General features: G+C 42.1%; 1 protein-coding gene across 1 annotated transcript in view; it reads right to left on the bottom strand.

Moving 5' to 3' along the window:
* Window positions 1-861: 861 nt before the first annotated feature.
* Window positions 862-24,345, bottom strand: part of LOC147013812 (twinfilin-2-like) — a 43,891-nt gene continuing 20,407 nt past the window's right edge. Inside the window, exons 7-9 of the mRNA XM_085851058.1 lie at window positions 18,677-18,827; window positions 13,081-13,202; window positions 862-3,416 (exon numbers count right to left, since the gene is read on the bottom strand). Of these exons, the coding sequence (XP_085707184.1) occupies window positions 3,258-3,416; window positions 13,081-13,202; window positions 18,677-18,827 (432 nt within the window). The 3' untranslated portion in view covers window positions 862-3,257. The remainder of the gene's footprint in view (window positions 3,417-13,080; window positions 13,203-18,676; window positions 18,828-24,345) is intronic.

Genomic DNA, 24,345 nt, shown 5'->3' with positions numbered 1-24,345 from the left:
GCTTGCCTACATGCAGGTGCACTGCAAGACCAGAACCACAGCTTGCAAAGTTTCAGTGTGAAAAACACATTGTTCATTTGCAGCCCAGAGCTGTGGGTTAGCATCAGTTCTTACAGGGGGCATGGCTGTACCACTGATGCAAGAACGTGTCATTTGTTAAGGATGCCGGCAATAGTTCATCAACTTTTTGTGAAGGACACCATGGGATCTTTTACGTCCAACTAATAATGGCAGACAGTACACACCCATATTAACATCCATCCGAGGAACTGCCCATACAATGATGCCATGGCCTGCCTGTGAGACACCAGGATGACAGTTTATAGCTGGGCAGAGATTCAAACCCAGGATTGACAGCTCAGACAGGAGCACACATACCTCTCAGCTATCTTGCCTGCCAATGCAAAACAAACCAGTTCCAAAGCTCAACACTCTCAACATTAAACTTTTAGATTATGGCTAAATTTAAGCACGTTTCAAAGAAACTGATCAACCTGGTATTGACTTCATGGTTAGGGTGGCTGGCTTGGGATCTTAGGGTCCTAACTTCAAGCCCCATTGGCCACTGAATTAACACCATGTATGGTTGACTCAGCCTGTCATCCTTGCACGGTCGGCAAAATGAATACCATTGTACTGGTATAGGGGCACAGCATCAGCGGCATAGGTGTGCCCCAACAAAATGCTTCCTGGCAGCCAAGCTGCCATACGCAAGGAGAACAAACTCTTCAGGCCACAGACATCAACAAGCAACATTGAAGAAAGGTGGATACAGCTTTGCGACAGCCACAAGGTCACGAATGGTTCACAGCAAGTTTCGGAACCACTGCAGCAACAATGTAATGTACATTCAAAGCAAACTCACCATGAAGACTTTATTATTGCAAGTGCTTGAATTGCATTTCCTTAACAATGAAGATCATGCAGTTTTATTGTTCAAGATTAGCCCCAAGCAAACCCGCCCCCCAATTTTTTTTTTAAACAGCCTCGGGTTCACTTTTAAATGTCCATCGTCAGAATAAATCTAGTAATGTTGTATAAAAAAATATTAGTAATAAAATTAACAAAGCTTTAGCAAAAAAGAAAAAAACAATAGCTCGGGTTGAAGTATCCATTTCCCAGAAAGTAAGATGGAGCAACAGCTATGAACAGGCTACTTAAACCCACAATAAAATGCAGCAAGTGCACGACTTCTGAGTTGAGCAAGTACAGTACGTGTGAAGCCATTACGTGACATTTAAACATCATTGTGCGCTTTACATACAAACGTGAAACCTACAACGTACAGGAATCAAGGTCCAAATTTTTTTTAAAAAGCAACAAGATCATCCTGATTAACACCGAGGGACGGAGAACAATCGTGAATCCCAGCACAGGTCAGGAGGTTCCAATGGGAATGAAGCCAACAGATGTGGAATCTGCCGAGTCGTATGTTCTCATACAAATCACGTCAAGCCTATGAGGAGTTTCCGAATCGAGGAGCCGATGAGGATGCCTGTGCAGAGTTTCCAAATCGATGTGCGAGTCTACAACGATGCAGAGGACAGCAACTGAACTTTGAGAGTCCCTGTGGTGAGCGACTGGGAAACGAAGCTCAAATTATTAACCAAACCATCTCGTTCCGTTATTGACGCCACAGAAAACGCTGCGAGCGAGAATGAGGTTCCTGCAGCGCAGGCAGGTACTGAAAGTCACCTGCGAAGAGATGTTTAAATGATGCAACGTTTTTGACCGACGAGTCTCAACGAGCACAAGCCAGATTGTACAACTTAACGAGAAGAGATGCATTGTTGCACATTGCGCTCACATGGAGGAGGGAGACAAGGAAAAAGCAACGGACCGGAGCAATGACTAACCATTGAATAGCGATGAAAGGGATTCAAGCTCGGACAAGTTTGCCATCGGGAACGAAGCAAAACGTGTTTACGAAAGAATGTATGCTTTTGGTTTTTATTTATTAAAGTCATGAAATCTTGTCTGCAGGAAGAATGCTCAAGTAAGTTTATTTTCTTTAAAGTCTAGCTCTATATATCAAGACCCATATAAACCATAAAATGAATGTCTCCTCTCTAACTTCATCCTTTCAAAAGTCATGTGGCCTGAAATGTTAATTTGAGCAACACAGTAAAATGAGGTAAAGGTGGGGGGAAAAAAAAATAAAATAAAAACAACATGTTTGGACCTGCTAATTTGGTGTTCCCCAAGGGTGAAACCGCAAACATCCTCGTTGTTAAAGTTCAACGATATCTCCGATATTGTTTTGCATACACGATCCTCGACAAGGCCAAGATGTTAAAAATAATACTTAAGAGGCAGAAAATGATGCAAGAAATTAAACCATTCATGGGGGGGGGGAGATTGGGGAGGGAACCCAACAAATATCGATGCCTGTAAGGTCGGAGATATACACAAAGCCAGTTATAGAAAACAGATTATCAAGCAATTCTCATGAGCAGTGCAAAGAAAGGAAACGTTAACATTCCCAGAAACGTTTTGCATCGACTTTTAAATGTCTAACGAAAAGAAGAGGAACTTTTTTTAAAAGGCAAATACACCACTGAATATTAGTGGATCATGCCACATTTGTCATGGTCTCATTACAAGATAACCAATACACATAATCTGATTTGTAATAAAGAAGAGAGAATAAAAAATAAAAAGCCCAGACTCTTCCAGCTCCCCGAGAACTTAAATTTTTTTTTTTTTGAGAAAAAGCAGCCGTATATTTTCAATACCATTGAACGGCTTTCGAAGTATTCACATTGTAAAGCATTCCGGGGTTCAGAATCGACAAATGAGCTTTTGGACAGTTACACAAAAAATTTTTTTCCAAATAATCAAGTCATCTTGCATATCAGACAAATGTTACACTGGCAATTATTATTCCGAATGCAATTCCTGAAAGCAGTTTGATCCAAAGCTATCGTGATGCTAAATCTGCCAAATCAGCGTGGATGCATCCGGGCAGTTAGTTTTGGCGCATCGTCGATTTGTAAACACGTCGGTGTGATCGCAAGCCATCACGAGTTGTACATTGGTTACAGCACGGTGTCGTGCGAAGCTCATTAAAGCAACGAAGAACAACATAAACTCGCAGTGGTCTCATGTAGCACATCAATACATCAGAGTGGGGGTCACGGTGAACCTGCATAATGTGAAGCCAACGTGTTAACTGCCTGACTACTCAAATCCACTCCTTTACCTTCCTCCTCCTTCCCCATCCATCCATCCAATTCACCAATCGGCCAAAAAACCCCTCAATCCTCATCGCCTGACCCACGGATGATGCGCTTGCAACCTCTTTTCCCAGCTGGTCCCTGTGGCTTGGGGAATGCCTGCTTTTGTATGCACTGCTTGGGGTGGACCTCATCATAAAGGAACTCCGCAGTGAGCTCTTCGCCGCATTCTATTTCGACCTGCGTGGAAGATACGAAAGTTGCACTGCATTTAAAATGGTTCATAGCTCAAATCAATTAAAAACCAAATAAATAAATAAAATTAAGAATTCAAAAAAAAATTAATGACTTGGCAAGCTCAATGGCAATCTATCAGCCATGATGGTAGCTTTCATTCAATGCAGGTATTAAGGCTCATGAAAGAGATAAAACCTCTCACTGAGTGAACACAGCTGTTTGCAACTCAGCAAACAAATGAGTTACCGTGCCAGTTTGGAGGAAGGCCTGGGCCTACATTCCGGCGAAACGGTAGTCTCAGAGATTTACTGACCGGGCAGTTTAGATGCCCCAGCAAGGTCGGTTGACCGAAGAATGCCAGTTGTGTCCTCTTTAGCCATGTTTTTGCGGAATTTGTATGAGGCTTTACAAGCTGCCCATGGTAGTATGGCTCAAAGCTAATCTGTAGTTGAGATGCAAAACGACAGGGTTGCTTTTCGACTGAGCAGGTTGTTAAATCACAATCCATACCTGTCTTTACAGAATACTGTTATCAAAGCCGAGCAAAAGTGGCACAGCTTGAAGTTTATATTGGATCACAGAAACTGCAGGCTTGTGAGTATGACCGTTCTTTAAAAAAAGATACAATATTCCTTTCTGTCATGCCTGGGCTGGTCTCAAGGGGATACTGGTTCATGCTTTGCGAATGAGTCTTAAAAGCACTCTCAAAATTGGAAACAAAACACTACCCACAAAAGGGACAAAGTGGGAATGGAACGAGGAAAATTTATATTCTTAATGGATACACACGCAATCAACAGGATGTAAAATTGGAAATTACAAATACACCCGTGCGGGAGTGACGTTCATATCTGCGAGAAACAAGCACGAGTTCCTGTTACTAGGGTGTAGTGTTCTCGGGTCAGGAGGGATTTTTGGCCAACTTTGAAATCACGTGACGCGAAAACGAAAGCGAATATCGAAAATCCAGCCCGACCAAATCTAGATATTGTCCCATAGATTCATATGCCACAATCAAATTCAAGATAACTTAAGAAATGTCGGAGGAGATAGATTTTGAAAATCCTCATTTTGCAACTACATGAAGCAGTTTTCGCAAAATTCAAAGTCACGTGATGTGTACGTATTCGAAGATATTGGTATTCTTTCGAATGGACATAAAAGACAAAGGTCAGCTGCTATGCAATGACACCATTCACTAACTTTTACCATGCCCAGTAGAGAATATATAGCCTCCTGAAGGTACGGCAGTTTTTGCAAACTTTGAAGTCACGCGACGCGAAAACGAAAGCGAAATTCGAAAATCCGTCCCGACCAAATTTAGATATTGTCCCATACATTCAAATGCCACAATCAAATTCAAGATCGCTTGAGAAATGTAGGAGGAGATAGATTTTGAAAATCGTCATTTTCGTATTTTTTGCCAACTTTGAAGTCACGTGACACGAAAGCGAATATCAAAAATCCGGCCCGACCAAATTTAGATATTGTCCCATAGATTCATATGCCACAATCAAATTCAAGATCGCTTGAGAAATGGCGGAGGAGATAGAATTTGAAAATCATCATTTTCGCAAGTTCAAAGGCCTCTTGACCTTGAACTTCGGTGACCTTGAAAGTCATACCATCGTGTATGTCTCATCGACCTCTATCAGGATCACTAATGACCAGATCTCCCGCTTCAACTTCATTGTAAACGGAGGAATCGAAGGACATAGACACCCATATTATTAGGTCATGCTCGAAGAGATGACCTAAAAAGGGAGCTTGTAGGATGGCCGAGATGTACGCACACTCACCTCTAAAGCTGTCTAGCCTGGGTTCAAATCTCAGCCAGCTACAAACCGTCATCCTGGTGTTTCACAGGTAGGGTGATTCATCAATGTGTGCGTCATCCCTCGGATGGACGTTAACCTGGGTGTCCCATCTGACGGCACGAGTTGGTGGATGTTAAAGATTGCACGGTGTCCTTCGCAAAGAATATGCAAGCTATCGCCGGCATCATGAACAGATTCCAAATTCCTGCCCTAACTACTTCATCGAACGTCAGGCCTGGCCAGCTGGTTTATGTAAGACTTGGGGCCCCAAAACTCCCCCCGGACAATCCCACAAGAACAGGGGAATAACCGGCCATTACAGAAAGGAGAAGAAGAAAATTAGAAAATAAAGTTGCCAAATTGACCATGCACATGAAACCAACCTTGAAAAGAACTCTGGATGCTTTCATGCCACTTATTCCATCAGCATATTGGCACAATACCATGATAATATGTATAGTATATCTTGACACAGCATCCACAACCACCCTGCCCCCCCCCACCGCAAGTTGATTAATCTATAATTTCCAATGTATATGCCAAAATTATAATTCTATGAAATGGGATTTTTAATGTTGACAAATTTATGTAAATAAGAGACCTGAAAGAATTAGAACGGCACTCTTCGACATCGTAACATCGACAGTTATGCCTATGTCCACATTATTACATCATGATACATACTGTACTTGTACCAGGTTTGATTTAAATCCTTTGAGCTGTTCTCAAATCACATTTTTACCTGACATGACTTTTGACTTCTTGACCGCATAATCTAATCAGTTTATGTATAAGTCATGATACATACTTGTGCCAAGTTCGACTTAGATTCATTCAGCCGTTATCAAGTTATCGGAGTAACGAAGACCTTTCATGGACTCTGACCTTTGACCTCTTCGTGCCACCATCTAATCAGTTCATCTTTGCATCACACTGTATGCTTATACCAAGTTCGGTCAAAATCCCATCACTGGTTCATAAGTTAGCACGGTGGCAATTTTTACACAACATGACCTCTGACCTTTTGACCCCAAAATTTAAATTACTTCATATTTATATCAATATACATACTTGTACCAAGTTTGAATTGGATTGCTTCAGCCGTTTTATTGCTGTCACGAAAACCAATCACGGACAACCTGAAAACGATGCCTTCGTCAGCAGAGGCAAAAATAAACAAGAAGCGAATACTTCGATATCGCGTGGCTGGGGGCAGTAAAAGGTTAAGAATGATGAAACAATTTTGCAGTTATAAAATTTAAATATAGACACTGTGAATTAGCATGCATGATGGGAAGAGTTGTGACGTTGGACAAATTTCTATTCATAGCCCTCAGATCAAAGGGGCATAAACGGACATAAGTGTGACAGAAGACACAGGACAGAATAGCCAATTATATAACAGCGCGATGTCACCGTGCTGTAAGAATAAAAAAGAACCCAGATTCAAAGAATTCTGAAAAACATTCTGCTTGACAGACCATGCATCCGATAAGGTTGAAAATTACAACATACATTTCCCATCACGACTAGATAATAACTGCGACGTTTCACATCCATTGATGAAGCGGTTCAAAAGAAAGAATGAAGATTTTTGTTCAATCCAACATGGCTGCCAGATCATGTGACAATTATTGGTGAACACCATGGTATCCCAAAGGTTTGGGGAACATGCGTGTGAAGTTTCCCCTCAATCCATCAAGCAGTTCTGGAGAAGAAGATTTTTTAAGGGTTTATCGTTCAAGAAACCATGTGACCAGTTCATAGCTGCCAAACCATGTGACCTATGACGTTACCATTTAAACCCTAAATTCCCCAAGGTGAGCGGATTACGTATGTGGAATTTCACATCGATATGGTAAGCCATTGTGGAGAAGATGATTTTTGAAGGTTTTAATTTTCAATCCAATATGGCTGCCGAACCACGTGACCTATGACATTATACATTTACATTCTGCCTCCAATTGGGTAGGGGACCAGGTTTGTGAAATTTCGTGTTTATCGGTCAAGACGATATTTGTGAAGTTTCACGTCGATTGATGAAGTGGTTCAAGAGAAAGAACTTCAACATTTTCCTTCAGTCCAAGATGGTTGCCAAACCATGTGACCCATAAATTATTCATGAACAACCGGGTATCCCTAAGACTAGGAGAACACGTGTGTGAAGTTTCCCCTCGTTCTGTCAAGCAATGCTGGAGAAGAAAGTTTTTGAAGGATTTAGGGTAAATCCAATATGGCTGCCAAACCATGTGACCGACGTCAAAGGGAGGGAACTTTTTGTTCCTCATGGAAAGGCGGTCATAACTTTTTTTTTTTCTGTCGATCAATTTATCCTGAGATGATCCTCAAAAGAAAAGTTTCATATCGATCGGATAAAGCATTCTACGTGTCGAATGTTGGATGGACGACCACTTCTCTGATGACATGGTGAACAACACATTCCCATATGGAGCACTTGACATGTGCAGTGTTTCAATTTTTTTCCAGAGTGGTTCCAGAGATACAGATGGCCCAAGTTTTTCCTCTTTTCCAACATGGCTGCCACGACACTTGACCTATGACATCATAATTATCATCACATTCTACATGAGTAGTCGCACCTATGGTGGAAATATCATGTCAATCGGACAAGCAGAGAAGCAGAGAAAAATGAATTTAAAAGGGAGTCACGGACTTCATCGGCGGAGGCCTAACAATCGAATAGAAACATTAGGGAAGCTAAACAACAGAACTTTAATAACAGGGATGTTATTTTTTGCCACAAATATAAATGTTAATTATGGGGACATGGCATGACATCATGATCAAACTCACATTCACGCAAGCTTTGGAAAAGATTTTACTCTGAGGGTCTGGGGTTATGCTCCCCAGAAAATTTTGAAAAATCGACGTTAAAATACGAATTTTGTGGGGTGATCATATCCAATTTTTGTATTATTATTTTTTTCGATTTCACCTGAACATCCATTGCTGGAGCCTGGTGTTGGCTTAATGGTTAAGGTGGCTGGCTTAGGGTCTTGAGTTCAAGCCCCTGTCTTGCCGATGAATACCAGGTGGGTTGACTCAGCCCATCATCCTTCTGAAGTTGGCAAAATGAGTACCAGCGGGCTGGTAACGGGCATTGGCATCAGTAGCACAGCTGTGCTGCCCCCCACACCCCCCAAAAAAACAAAAATGCAGCCAAGCAGCCACAGGCTGTGTATGAATAAATGAATAAAAATCCATTGTTGGTAAGATCATTTTCAGCGAGTGCAGCATTTGATCATAAAAGAAATGGACACTGAATACCACATACCCTTCCATGACTTAATACAAGTGTTTTAAGGTGTGTCATGCATCATGTCATGGAGGGGTTTTCCAAAAATCACAATTTCCCAGAATCAGAATTTTTTTCAATGCAAAGCAGTGCATTCACTACCCAGCTACCCCCTTTTGTTTTCTGCACATAATGTTAATGCCAGAATATCTGCCCAAAATACCTCGTCTGTGTTGTGCACTCACGGCAATTTTGATTAGATTACATTTCTGTATCAAGTGGGTTTTCGTTGTATCCGATCGCGAGTGTACTTTGTTTATTTGTCTGCCAGTTTTCATATCCATCAATCTTTTGTCTCAGGATCCTGAGTTTTTGTCATCCTGTGCCTTATTCTTATAATAAGCTTATTCTGTAAGTATACGTTTAGTGTGGTGAGCGGCCATTGCAGATTTAGCACGCGAGAAACCGTTTTGGCTCGGCTTTAATTGCAAATCCACAGGGGAGGTTAAAATTGGTAATTTTAACCTCCCACAACCACAGGGGAATTCTAACCCAAAACCCAAACCCTGTGGTAATAACCACAGGGGAGGAATTAACAATTCTAACCCAAATTAACAAAGGAAAGTTGCAAAAGTCATAATCTTAACAAATGAGTTTTAAAACATTGATTTTATTTGCATTTATAACACTAGTCCACACTTTTCTCATCCCCACTGAGCCCGTCACACAGTGCTGGATTAACCATTAGGCAGACAAGGCATGTGCCTTAGGGCCAGCCAAAAATTATTTTCACATTAAATATTTGTCTTTTTTTGTATTAAATATTTTGTTCTTGAATCAGTTCATCTTTTGTCTGGGGTCCATTTCCATGAGCCCGAGATCTAATTTAAAATTTTCAGGCCATTCTCTAAAATTTCAAAATGTGCCTTAGGGCCAGCCGAGGCTTAATCCGGCACTGCCGTCACACTTTTCTCATCTCCTCCACCCCCCGAGTGAAACAGAGTCGAAAGTGCAGCACAGGCATGATGGGCCAAATGTCCTCCTCCTGTATGAAAGTTACTCATTAAGATTTATTGGCCTCGTGTCGATGTGGTCACAAACTTCATCGCGACCAACACACATCAGGCATTTGTGTGCAGCAGAATCAAGTCTACTTCATGCAACGTAAAGATGGCCCTTTGGTATTTTCCATGAAGTTCATATCGGAGGGGACAGCGATGGAATAATGCAAAAATGGACGCCATTTCCTTATTTACCGACTGTTAGGGGTCTCCCCTCTTAACCAACGATAAAGATGGACATTGGGGTCAAAAGGAGGAAACCCAGCAAGAAAGAGTTGCTGAAGAGGAGAGAGACAAATAAGCAACCCAACCAAGAGTCCAAAAATCACCAAGCAATCTAGTAAATTACTGTATGAAATCAATAATCACATGTGTACAATGATAAACAATGCATGGGGTACACTTGTATAAACAGGAATGTGTGTAGGGAAGAATCTTAGTGTAATCTGATAACAAACCATTCAACGGGTGTTATAGCATGAAGGTGATAACACAGTCTTGATCTCAAAATCAACCAATCACGTTCTGACAATGACATCATTCATTGCCGTTGGCCAGCAGTAGGAGCCATGAAGACGTCTGAAAGAAGTTCAAATGCCACAAGGGAATGATAAGTTGCCACCTGGAACCAGGCAAGGCTGAATGCAGGAATGTTGACAAAGGATCCAAGGAGAAATAGACTCCCGACTTCAGACGAGCTGCACCAACGCGCGTAGGGCAACCCGAGACATGCAAGGTACCACAAAGGCAAAGAGTGCTCTTTTCAGACGAGCCAAGCAAGAGAAGGTACCAATATCAGGGGAAGAATCGTTGCCAGCGAATCTCCACCATAAGGGTTGCCCTTTTCAGTACATCAGGCACAGAAGATCTCTGAAGAATGGAATGCGTCTGATAAGACACCAAGAAGTGGTGGTCGTTCGCACCCAAAATGCCAAGCAGACGGATCTTTATGTGTGGAAGGAAAAGATGTCCGAGGCGTTCGGAACCCAAGTCAACCTTCTATTCCAACCACAAATGAACAACCCGCTCATCTCTCTTCCAGTGACACCCGGTACCAGAAAAACCCAGATCAACCTGAGCTCGAGAATATTTACATATTAAAACATGAAAGGCAAAATGATACCGCTACAGATCTCAATGGCACGCAAGTTCTCAACTTTTTGTGAGACGATTGAAGAACAATTCGCCCAAAGGAGAAATAGTAAGTCCCGTCTCGGTGATAACACAAGCCGTCTTCCGCAGCTATTATAAATCACCCATGAGGGATGAATGAACATCACAGCCTTCCATTCCAATCAGGGGAAACCCAGCCTTCTTCTTCTTCCCCACCCCTTTATATAATTACCTCTGTTTCAAAACTTAATCTCTCTACATTTTCATTCCAAACAAATTAATACTACACCATTAATAACACAAAATTAAAATATCTTCTTCTTCTTCTTCTTTCGACTGCTCCCGTTTGGGGTCGCCACAGCGGATCATCCGTATGATCCGCATAGTGATTTGGCACATGTTTTACGCAACTTCCTTTTACGAAGGCCGGATGCCCTTCCTGACGCAACCCTGGTCGCCTCTTACAACACAGGGATATGGTACACCTATTTTAACCGGGGTATACACCGGCCCAGTGTACTGGTACTCATTTCGCCGACCTCGGAAGGATGACAGGCTGAGTCAACCCCCTGGTGTAATAATTCAGTGGCCCAACGGGGCTTGAACTCAGGACCTTTTGGATCCCAAGCCGCTGCCCTAACCACTGCGCCAACACCAGGCTTTCACAAGATTAAAAAAAAATACACACACACACACACACACACACACACACACACACACACACACACACACACACACACACACACACACAATGCCATTCCAACGTGATAACCAATACAGACGAATCTGCTGGCGAGGAAAGGCGGATACAGAACACCGACAGACAGAGGTCTCCTGCCTGGCGGACTTCTGATCACTGTAACGCGCTTGCAAGCTTTTGTACCTGGCTAACTTCAACAAAACACCTTATAATTACTACCATGGGAGTAATTCACGTAATTGTGGTCATCATCCGTTGGCATTGCACCCCATTGGGATGGAATGTGTTAATAAACTAATCAGCATGTCTTAATAGCACCTCAATTCCCTATAATCACTGCGTGCTTTTCTGATGACGAACATACGGAAACCTCCGTACATGGGTCGTCACAAAAGTATGTAAAATACGGGCGTTTCAACCACGGGTTTTGCAGGCAAATAAATTTGATTTCCGGGTTATGTGAGAAAATTTTGTTCGTGGATGTCGACTTGGATAAAAGCAGTGCTGATCTGTGACCAATCAAATCGGCTGCAGAATTCCCCTCACCAAGAAAGGAAAAAAATATTTACAAAAAAAATAAATTAAAAGTGGTCGGCAGTGAATAACAGATTAAAGCTCTGAAGTTGGAAAATAAATATCATTAACAGAGCAACAACAACAAAATAAACCAATGTCACCCGCAGGGTGACCCGTATCTTGCCAAAAGGTGACCACGTGTGACTTCTTTAAGGTCACACTGAGGTGAACAGAGCTGCTATCCACCAGGAGCGACTCCTTGAGGAATATCTGCCTACGAGAGATTCCGATGAGAATCGTTCTACAGAGTAACCATGAAAAATATGCGTTTGCCTCATAACGTCACCAAATGATGTCAGAATGTCTCAAGCTTGACATATCTAGAAAGCACTCATCGAGGTGTTCAATTTGAGGTACTACACGATATGGTTCGTAAAACTTGAAAATTTGACCTTGGGGTCAAATATGTTTGACCTGAGGCGCTAACCATGAAGGTCAAGGCCAATCGCCACCAAAAATTAATCAACTGAGCGCCAGACCATGATCTATATTCCCCTGAAGTTTGAAGACGATCCGATCAAAATTACTCAAAAAATAAGGGTTTCGTCAATTCCCCTGATTTGCGACAGTGACCTTGACCTTCAAAATTTTATGCGCTGAAAGGGACCTCTATAGGCCTCTGATATGTGAAGTTACAAAAATTTCCAATGATAACTGTGCTCTGCAGAGTGATTTATACGTGATTACAGACCAAAATAAAAAAATAAAATAAAAAACATATGAAGGTCAAGGCCAATCGCCACCAAAAATTAATCAGCTGAGCGCCAGACCATGAACTATATTCCCATGAAGTTTGAAGACGATCTGATCAAAACTCAAAAAATAAGGGTTTCGTCGACTCCCCTGATTTGTGCCAAAGTGACCTTGACCTTCAAAATTTTGTGCACTGAAAGGGACCTCTATAGGCCTCTGATATGCGAAGTTACAAAAATTTCTGATAACTGTGCTCTGCAGAATTTTTTATACGTGATTAGACAAAAAAACAAAAAAAAAAATAAAAACATACAAGCTGACTTACATATCTTGCAAAACTTCGTTTTGGCAAGATAATAAGTAAACAAATAAATATATATATTTAAAAACCTTCACAATATGACAATAAAATAAATAAATAAATAATAAAAAAATTAAATATTAAAATCACCTTTCGCTGAATCTGCAACCCCAGGTCCTGCTCCATGGTCGCGATCAATGGACCTTTACAACTGGAGTAGAGCATTCGCTCCTTGATGCTGCACTTGCAGCCCGGCATGGAGTATACAAACACTGCGAAACAGGTGAGGGAGTCTTGCCAGTTCCAAACACACACTTCGATAGAACAGAAACTAAACACCACCTTATTTAAACAAAAGATGGAGTAAAAACTATGATATTATTATACTAAGTGGCTCGCAGACTCGGTGGTGTAATGGTTAAAGCCCACTGAGTCTCGGTCGTTTGAACCCCATGTGAGTCATAACAAAAAGACATTTAAAATGGTACGTGCTGCTTCCTCGCTTGCTGTTCAGCATTTTTAAAAAAAGAAAAAGAAAAGAAATTATAGAGCACAGACAAACATCCATATGTTGGCAACCATTGTGCAGGCTTTGAGGGGTACAGTGGCCTCCTCCTGCGTTGAAGTTCCTTGTAAGGGAACTCAAATTATACACAGGTGTGTACACAAAACACATTGGAATCCAATTATGATGAACATGCAACAAGACAAATGTTACAACTCAAACAGCACTTGAAGACCACAAGCATTTGATTGAATCGTGTTGGTGCATTCAGCGAAACAGCATTTAACCGAATGTGGTTTGGCCGCACACGGCTTGAAAGCATTAGACTTTCCTTCGCCTGTGTTGCAATCGTATCTCTCCATGCCGCTCTACACGATTACCAGTCCAATCGGCTTCAATCAACCACATCAAGTAAAGATTTGTCCTCCTCACTCTCATGTATTTCTCGACTGCCTGGCAATCCACCCACACACTAAAATCCGTTCCGTCATTCAAGTTAACGCATTGGATTTCCTCCAATTTGTGGATTGTATGAACCATAATACATGCCACCACCATTCAGTCTCATCATGGGTGTTTATTTTTTGCCACTTCAACATTCAGTAACAATATGCCAAGTTCTCAGGGATTCACCATTTGGGATTTCCAGGATGACTGACTTCGGACTACATTCATCATTGTTTGATACGATTGATGAGACTACTGTTGTGTCGATCACCTTGTGAAAATTTCTGAGGGTCATCTATGGATAAAATGGTCCAAAGAAAATAATTTGATTGCGTCAGCGGTCACACGATTCGGCAGCCATATTAAAAAGCAACAAACAAACAAACAAGCAGTCATAGACTGATACTTACAAAATCATCAACTTGACCTCTGACCTTGTCTAAGAAAAGCTGTCTCTAGAGAAGGTAGCGACGCAAACCAGAAGTTTCTACGATGATTCTGTACCAAACCATCAAAAATCGTAACGTCGACCGAAGCAAAAATCTCCATTTCTCAACGCAATTATTTAATATTATTTTATCAAAGTCACAAAACCGTAATATTCGGCCATCCACCAACAATATTTACGTAATCTGATGGCTTAGCAAGTCAGGCATGCGACGATAACCTTTATTGGGATAAAAATGACTTTTAAACACCATCTTTTTCGAAAACACCGTCAGCGCGCACACGCAAAACCTTGACGTGACTCAACGACGCGTCTGCGAGAGCGCGCTGCACCACGTGACGAGCCGTGACGCGGCGAGTGAAATATTTTTTATACAATCTTAAAACGTCTCTAAAACATCCAATTTTTACCAGAATTTTGACAACCAAGTGTTAAGCGTCCTAAGCGATCGCAAAAACGGAAGACAAAATTAAAATCGAAGTTAATACAAACTCTTAACGTCGACCAAAGCAAAAATACTCTATTTCTCCACATGAATTTACGGAATTATGTTTGACCTCACTGTGACCTTGACCTTTGACCGATTTTGACCAACATCTAATCAGCGCTCGCCATCACCCTCCTGAATCACGTGGTGTAATTTGACATTGGTAGCTTCTTCCGTTCTCGAGTTATCGTGCCTACAAACAAACACAGGACAGAAGTCATCAATATACTTACGAAATCTTTAGATTTCGTAAGTAAAAATCTTCTCTGAAGTGGCAAAACAGATCGAGGCGAAACTTCACATGTATGACCGCCTATCCATGAGGAACAAAAGGTTCTACATATGATGTCACAGGTCACATGATTTGGCAGCCATATGGGATTGAATAAAATTATTAAATAATGTTTTTTCTGGAATCGCTTAATCAATCAACATGAAACTTCACATTTATGATGTAGTAGTGATGGGGAATAGATGTTTTACATTTCAACTTGATCGGACGCATGGTCTGGCAGCCAGAATGATTTGATATGGGTTTTTTTTATTTTTTAACAAGGTTCACTTGGCTGTGCATGAATGGGTTTGTGGGTGGAGGAGTAGAAGCTGAAATGTGAATCCTATCCAGGTTCTTCCTGATTTCATCTTTGCTTTTTGCTTGTTCGGGTTCCTTCTGATTACTCCAATGCAGGACTATACCTATTTGGTCTTCCATTTGATCTGAATTGAATTTATTTTAATCCCATTCTGAATTAAAATGAATAATGATTAAAAAAACGTCATGGGTCAAGGTTAGGTATCCGATTAAAGTGGGACATCTTGGTACCTGGTCATCACTGCCAGCAGTTATAATGATGTCTTTTATGAATTATGTAACACACCGGTACACAAAAACACACCACACAAAAAACAGTCCTGGCAAGGGTTTGCCATCTCTGATTGCTCTCTTTCTTGTTTAATTGTGCTTTTAAAGCAGCGGTGAAACCAATGTTCATGCCAATCCAGGTCAAAATGAGAGAGGATTTCACCGGAGCCACTTCGTACATGAACACTTTCACACCATCTCTTTTTCTCCTCTGTTGTGCACCATCGCACCCTTTTCCATCACCAAGCGCTGCACGATGTCATCACTGGGCACTGAAAGAGCGTACAGTTTTCACTGTTTGTTGTACACTGCTCCTTCCCAATTCCATCGCCAGGTGATGAAAGACATCATCGCCAGGTGCCAAAGAAAGGGAGTACTCAGTTTTTACTCGTTTTCTATCTTTCTTTGTTTGTCCGGGCAATATCTCAGCCATCCTTTGAGTGAGAGCGCTAAAATTTGGGGACAAAACTGAAGATGTGCTTTGGCAAAAAGTGTTTTTTTTTGATTAATCAATTAATCGATTAATTAATTATTTGTTTTTTTAATCATCTGGGCATATCTTAGGCACCTTTTGAACTCAGAAGCTGATATTTGGACATGGTGACCAAATGATTTGGCTGAAAGAGTATTTTATTTATAGATTAATCAACCATCTACTTTTTGATTAATTACTTAATTTTCAAAACGTTACAGATTTGGATGAAACAGTAGTGCTTTAGGTATGCTGTAAGCCAACTGATAAAGAAATTAATTATTTTATTATTTAAATTACACAATCAATTATTGGACACCGCTCCCTCCCAACTCCATCTCCATGTGCTGCGTGCTGGAGGATATGTTATATAGTTGGCATGGGGACGGTGTACTTTGAATGTTGGACTCGCTATATATGCTAGATATCCCTTATTGTCGGGTTTTCCGTGTGTGTGTGTGTGTGTGTGTGTGTGTGTGTGTGTGTGTGTGTGTGTGTGTGTGTGTGTGTGTGTGTGTGTGTGTGTGTGTGTGTGTGTGTGTGTGTGTGTGTGTGTGTGTGTGTGTGTGTGTGTGTGTGTGTGTGTGTGTGTGTGTCTGCAACACAAGGCTCCACAGCATGAACCAGCGAACAGATTTCGATGAAACTTTGCCAACATGTGCAATATGTGCACGTTTGAATTGCGTTGCCGAGCAACCACCCGTTGCTGTGCAGCGGCCGAAAAACCGTGTACAGAATTTTCAATACTTGTCCTTCAGTTTTGAATGTAGAGAAACGAGACTTTGGAATTAAACACTTCGAGATATTTAGAAAATTTTACTCGAGCCGATTTTTGATTGAGGTTTTATTTTTCAAATGGTAGTCCTTCAAAAATCGGGTGTCTATTTACCGTCATTTTTTTATGAGGGGCTTAGTAAAGTGGACATGGTTGATGAAAAGTGGGATTGGCGTAGGAAAGTTGGAATGGCTTATGGAAAGTGGGCGTGCCTTATGAAAAATATTGTGGCTCAGGAGGTGTGGTCAAACAAGAGCACTGAGAGAAGTTTATCGCGGTGTGTGTGTGTGTGTGTGTGTGTGTGTGTGTGTGTGTGTGTGTGTGTGTGTGTGTGTGTGTGTGTGTGTGTGTGTGTGTGTGTGTGTGTGTGTGTGTGTGTGTGTGTGTGTGTGTGTGTGTGTGTGTGTGTGTGTGTGTGTGTGTGTGTGTGTGTCTGCAGCGTGAGGCTCCACAGCACAAACCAGCAAACCGATTATTTTTCAAATGGTAGTCCTTCAAAAATAGGGTGTCTATTTACTGTCATTTTTTATGAGGAGTGCCAGTTGGCAAAATCTTGCCAGGCAGAGGAACAATTGTATGTGAACCAATAAGTCTTGGCAATGAATCTTCGTCGGCAGATCGGTCAGAATGAAAAGCATCGTATCCAGCGCTTCGATCCTAGCGAATCCCTCGTCACCTACCGGCTTGTACCTCTACTTGCTTGTTTGTCCGCGCAATATCTCAGCCTTTTTTGAGTGAGGAAGCTGAAGTTTGGGCACGATAGCGAACAAGTGCTTTGGCAAAAACAGTATTTTTATTTTTTGATCAATCAATTAATTAATTACTTCTTTCTAATCTCATCTGGACAATATTTCAGGCACCTTGTGAGCTTGGAAGTTGATATTTGGACATGACAGTGACCAAGTGATTTGGCTATAGAGGGTATTTTAAATTTATTGATTAAATAATTATTTTTATTTCTAGATTAATCAATTAATTTTCGAAAAGTTACAGATTCGGATGAAACTGTGGTGGTCGAGGTATGTTATTAGCCAATTAAGAAATTATTTGACAATGATTATTTATTTTAATGACTATTAAATCAATGATTGCACACCCACATCACCAGGCTCTGAAGGCACCCTGGCAATGTCACGTGCTGCAGTATATGTTATTTATTTATTTGGCGGTGTACTTCGAATGTACCTCCAACTTGTTACCTCCACCCCCGAAGGTGAAGGAGGTTGTCTTCACCCCTTTCTGTCTGCTTGTTCGTTTGAAAGACATCTCAAAAAGTTGCAGACAAATCCAGATGAAATTTTATGGACAGGTTTGGTGTGTGACAAAGATTAACTGATTACATTTTGGTGAAGATCTGGATACGGTAATTTTTTAATTTTTAAAGCGATTCTTCACCATTGAGAGACAGGGCCAAAAAAACGATATAGTGCTGTATAGCATGATATTTCAAAAATGTATTGGACCAGATATGTTCTCGTGGATCAGGCATTATGTGGCGGAGGTATGCGCTCTACCGAGTGCCCCTCCAGTTTCTCTCTGCTTCTCTTTGTTCCGCAGTTTGTTCGGTTATAAATTAAACCATATTAAAAGGTTTAAAAGTTCACCAAACACACAAATGAAAATATATGCATAGATCCAAGAATTATCTTCATAAGTTCATAGAACACCATATTTTGATCAGTTCATTACTTGGCATTTAATTACTCACAAGTGAATGGCATTGCTACTCCAGGTGCGAACCAGGACTTACCTGCCGATTCCGTATAATCTCCCTCATGCGTGTGCTTGTACAGGAACAGGTGGTAGCGAGCAGTGTTGGTTGGCACACGTTTAGGTAGATCGTCCAAGTCAGTAGGTGCTGTGCTAACCAATCTGATGATCTCCTTCTCAGTGTCCACAAGCTGCAACCAGACGGAACATGTAAAGTCAGAAAATAATCATGACCACTCTGGCAACACCCATTTTGAGACTTTCAAACAAATAACAAAAAATAATAATAATAATAAAACAAGGTGTGCAGGTTCATGACATCAATAAATGACCATTCTCTATTGACAGATTCATCTGAGCCAAAATTATGGTCGACACTAACCAGTGCCTTCCTTGAAGGCAAAAAGGAAGAAGAAACATAGATGTGCACACATCCAGCAAAATAAGGCAACCTCTAAGTTACAAACACAAAGGTAGTAAATTAAATCTGCAATCAAATGTATTAACCTGGGTGTGCGCTGCCGCTCGCCACGTCGCCACAGGACGAATCCCCCTTACCTGTGGCTAATATTTAAAACCACCCATTAGCCACTGTGGCTAATCCATGTTTTAGTGTTTGTTTGTTTTTTTACCAGTTTTAGACAAATTTTGGGCGATTTTAGCACAGAATTCAACCTTCGTTGAGACGGCCGCCATTTTGTATGTTTTGATGACGGGAATCACACGTGATTTCGTACAAGCTTATATATACTAACTTTAGTAGTTTTAAACTCGTTTCTAGTAAAAAAAAAATTTGACCGAAATTACGCATGATTCCCATGATTCTCGTCTCAAAATTTTATTTTAATTTTTTTTGAAATACATTTTTTTTCCGGAATGATTCGGCGCTACTCGGCACTACATGCTTCGTTGGGTCAGTGGTTGCCAGGTGAGTTTTGACAATCAGTAGTAGTACGAGTTTGTTTGGATGAGAGAGTTTGTTTGGATGAGTGAGTTTGATGGGTGACTTTGGTTTGTTGGATGAGTGAAGTTGATGTGTGACATTGGTTGGATGAGTGAGTTTGATGTGTGAGATTGGTTGGATGAGTGAGTTTGATGTGTGAGATTGGTTGGAAGTGTGAGTTTGATGTGTGAGATTGGTTGGATGAGCGAAGTTGATGTGTGAGATTGGTTGTATGAGTGAGTTTGATGTGTGAGATTGGTTGGAAGTGTGAGTTTGATGTGTGAGATTGGTTGGATGAGCGAAGTTGATGTGTGAGATTGGTTGTATGAGTGAGTTTGATGTGTGACTTTATTTTTTTTTTGCATACTTGTCGAGGCTCGTATGAGAGCTAACACAACGCACATCAAGGGGGGCATGAGACAGGAGGGGAGGGAGTGGGAAGGACAAAATAGTGGGGAACAGAGACATTAGGGGATCTGTGGAAGGGAGAGGGATGGGGCGATGAACATGGGGTGTACAAAATGGACATTACAGGGACTTTCAGGAAGGAAAGCAGAGAATTTGATGGAGGTGGGCTTTGGTGGATTATCAGGAATAGAAAAGATCGAGGATTTGGATGGGGGATAAGTGGTGGTGGTGGTGAACAGCCGTTTTGAAGGCCTGGAGGGAAGAATGGGAATGAATAGAGTGAGGGAGTTTATTCCAAAGGTGGGGAAAAAAGAGGAATGAAAGAGTGAAGGTGAGCAGTGATTCGTGATTTTGGTAGTTTTACCAGAAGGGGGTTGGTGGCGGACCTTGAGCGCCCTGCAGAAATGTGGTGGGGACAAATCGCAGAGAGAGCGAGGGGGGCGAGGCTGGAGAGGAGACGGTAGAAGACAGAAAGACCACCAACCAGCCTGCGGTGAGAGAGTGAGGCCCAAAGACTCAGCCTCATTGTGGGATATGCCAATGAGTTCCTCCACATAGTACACATGTGAGAATCCCAATGTGACACACACCTTCAGCTGCCGGACCGGTTTCATCGCTTGTTGGCGAATCGGTGACAGCACCAACAGAAATGCATACCAAAGAGGCTCCCAAGCATGTACCACATGTAAATGTCAAAAGTAGTCAACATATAAATGAAAAACGAAGACCCACCCACATCTCTTACGTATGAATGGAGAGAATAACCAATTAGCTCTCACCTAATCAATTAAACATTTCTTGTTTAATTGATTAGGTGAGAGCAAATTGAGTTTAAAAAATAAAAAAAAATTAAAAATGCCCCAGCTTTTCTTCTCTCTCTTGCTCATCTACCATTCCGTGGAGTGATTCTGATGATGCCCGTCATGTTAATCGAAGCAAGACTGTGTAATATACAGCTCAGGTTAGCTCTGCTCTTTGGCCCTTTATTTCATTAATGTGCATCATTGTACATCTTTTGCCACAAAACATGAATACTGCATGTCCCTGCGGTACGAATACTCCTGTGAATAAACCTGTCTTCAATGTGCCACATGCTTTTCCTCGCACTCCTTACAAATAAACCCTTGCAATTGTTCAGTTTGATCTGCTCGTAGTGTCCTTTCCTCCATTGGTTCAGCACAGTCTGCAGTGTTGTTGGGTGGGAAGTTTTATCCCATGTGATTTGCTCTCACTCTCACTATTTCGCTCAGCAGTCATCCGAGTGCACATTGAGGGCATGGATCTCAATTAATCGAGTCAGCTCCTCAGGCAATGGTGTCAGAGTTGACAAATTAATCAATGTTCGAGGTTGCTGAGCAACCTGACGTGATATGGAGTTATTTTCTGCATGTCGGCATACAGGACCGGGTATTTGGGAGGAACCAGAGTGCTTCCCCTCATGGTAATCCCCGAATCCCGAGTCTGCGAAAAAATTGTTGCGGTTTTGTAAAACCGGCACTCCTCAGAGGCAACGGCACCCAACATATAGCGATCCTTAGAGTCATATAATTAGTATTCGTTTTGTTAGCCCTTTCCATGCCAAGTGGGTAAATGGGAAAGATGCGTTGCGTAGGGCTTCTAGTGAGGTCTTCAATCCTCCATTCTTTCTTTTATTTCATCCCTTTACTTTACCTCATACACAAACCACATAAGCACGTATGCAGAAAAGTAACGATGCTGAGAATGCAAGGAGACACAGTGAGGTTCATTTGCATACGTGTGCCATTTTCTGTTCAAACTGTGCGCCAAAATACAACTGCCACCTCACCTCAGACACTTATTATGACAAGGAATTACAAGGAAATTTTTGCACAGGAGGCTGCCATTCGGCCCATCATGCCTGCGCCACACCAATACCAGATATAATAAATCCATCGATACCCCTTCCCTTCGTGTGCAGCCTTTTGGCTGACACACTGGCACTCATTTCACCTACCTCGGAAGGATGACAAGCTGAGTCAACCCCCTGGTGTATTAATTCAGCAGCCAACAGGGCTTGAACTCAGGACCCGAGGATCCCAAGCCACCACCCTAACAGTGAAGCCAACACCATATTATGAAAGAATATTATGCTCAGGTTATTATGCTCACCACAACACTGTAACGCTTACCATAACCACTCCACACACCTTCTAAAAATCCCCACAACAACCTACGTCCATGCCTTCACCACAAACGCCACAGCCACAGCCACAATCATCTACCCAAACACCACAACCTACGACCACCTACCCCAACCTCCTCACCACAAATTCCACGAAGCTTCTCTCACCTTCCGATAACCACAGCAACTGCCATGAGCCCATTGGACGCTCACCACAGTCTCGGAGGATGCCAAAGGAGCAACGACAATGTGAATCGGGGCGTTTCGGCGTGCAACTTGAAGCACAAGCATGTGCTGGGGTTCATTCAAAGACGTGTGAATAGCTCTGGGGTTTCCTCAAATAACCACACTTTAATGGAGTCCAGCACCTATTCGGGGCTGGAGAGCGCTTCTGAAGACTCTCGCCCAATGTTAATTGCAGAGTTCCGATGCGTGGCATAGCACAAAGGCGAATTAAGCCATTTTCAATTCCGAAGCTTGGTGGGGCACGGCGACAACACAGGGCGTCTACTATGGGCCAACAGGGGAGCTCAGAAATGCCTACAGGATCATTTGGTCCGATTCTTAGCTACTCCCTCGCTCAGGGCTCATAAAAGGAGCAATTCAGCTTGATATCTCTCCCTCTCTCCTTCGTCCAAGCTCCACAAAGCAGTCATACAAGAACTCTCCTTCGTCCCGACTCCACGAGGAGGTCATATGAGAGCTCTCCAGCGTCCGAGTGAATCTCACCACAAGTCAGCACAACCAAACGGAGCAGCCAAGCGAGGAATTTCAGGGTGGAGCAAGTGATTGCCATAACAGGCTGGGACCACCCACGGGTCATCGGCGCTCAGTTTTCGGCTGCATTCAGCAGCCAATACTCACATTTATCAACCCTCACACGTCTCCATTAAAGTCTTTCTCCCTCATCCATGTTGCGTCCACCAAGGACGCACAAACAGAGCATTACTGACTCGCACCTCTCAACGCTGCAAGACACTGCACTACATTCACGCCTCTTACTGCCACACCAGACACCTTCAGTTTTCCATCCTCCTCCCCCTTCCTAAATGATTGGGTTGCGCCGGTCCAGCGACCGCACCAGGTACCAAGAGGTCGCTACACCTCAACTGTCTCTCTTTCTGGGCTACCACCAATTTTCCTCAGGTGCGTGTGTGTGTGATGGCACCTGTCATGTGCAGTGCAAGATAACACTGCACAAGTTATTCGGGGAAACTCTGCACTCTGTCTTCTTTTGTGAATATTGCATTTCTTCTGTCGCACCCACAGATTCCCTGCTTTCCCCTGTTGCACATCTTTGCGGATAAATCCATTACTGTGCCACATACCTTTCCTCGCTTTGTAATAATAAATTTGCTTCGTTATAAGTGTACACAGCTTGTTTTTGTCTTTTCCTCCATTGCTCCAGCATGATCTGCATGTTCGTATAACCGGGAAGTGATATCCCAAAAATCTGCCTATTAGCCAGTGTGTACTTGGCAGCTCCGCTCGGCTGCACCTGATACGATAAGTAACGCAAGTACAAAGAGGGCATGATTCCATGATAAGGCGACCACGTGTTCCCAGTTAAACGGTAGTCAGACAGAGTACACTGGGTCACATGGTCAAATTATTGGCGTTCATGGTCGATTGGTGACCTGCCGCAACACAAATTTATTAGTGTGCAACGGCCTAGATTCTTGGTGAGTCTGGAGAGAAACCAGGGACAGCCCCTCCATCGTAGTACCCAAGTAGTCCCAGGGCCACAATATCATTGCCTCCAAGCAGACACCTAGACTTGAAAGCAAGAACCCCTTCAAATCTAGCATTTTTCGAAACAAACACGACAATAACCCAACAAAAGTTCACTTGTCAAAATAGGCATTAGTGACTCAGTTGCTGTGGATGCCATCACAGTAGCCAGGTCAGATTTGTAAGATATGGTCACAAATGTTCAAATTGCGATTGCTATAGCCGACAACGCTGTCAGTTAAAAACTAGATGTTGCGGTATTTATAAGCATTAGCAAATGCTGATACAAGAACAAATAAAATTGACGATTACATGTTACAAGTTCACTGTTGCACACATCGGTAAATTGTAATACTGTCGTGGCCAAAAATATTGGTACCCTTGAACTTTTTTCAAATAATGCACAATTTCTTCCAGAAATTTTTTGAAATTAAAAAAAATAAAAATCTTTTGGTATCCACATACGTATTTCTTTGGTTTGCAA

This window comes from Eptatretus burgeri, chromosome 13, assembly GCF_056783735.1.
Source record: "Eptatretus burgeri isolate ZD-2024b chromosome 13, Ebu_testis_v1, whole genome shotgun sequence".
NCBI lineage: Eukaryota > Metazoa > Chordata > Myxini > Myxiniformes > Myxinidae > Eptatretus > Eptatretus burgeri.
Note: the sequence above shows the minus strand (reverse complement) of the source record. Positions and strands in the feature narration are given on the sequence as shown.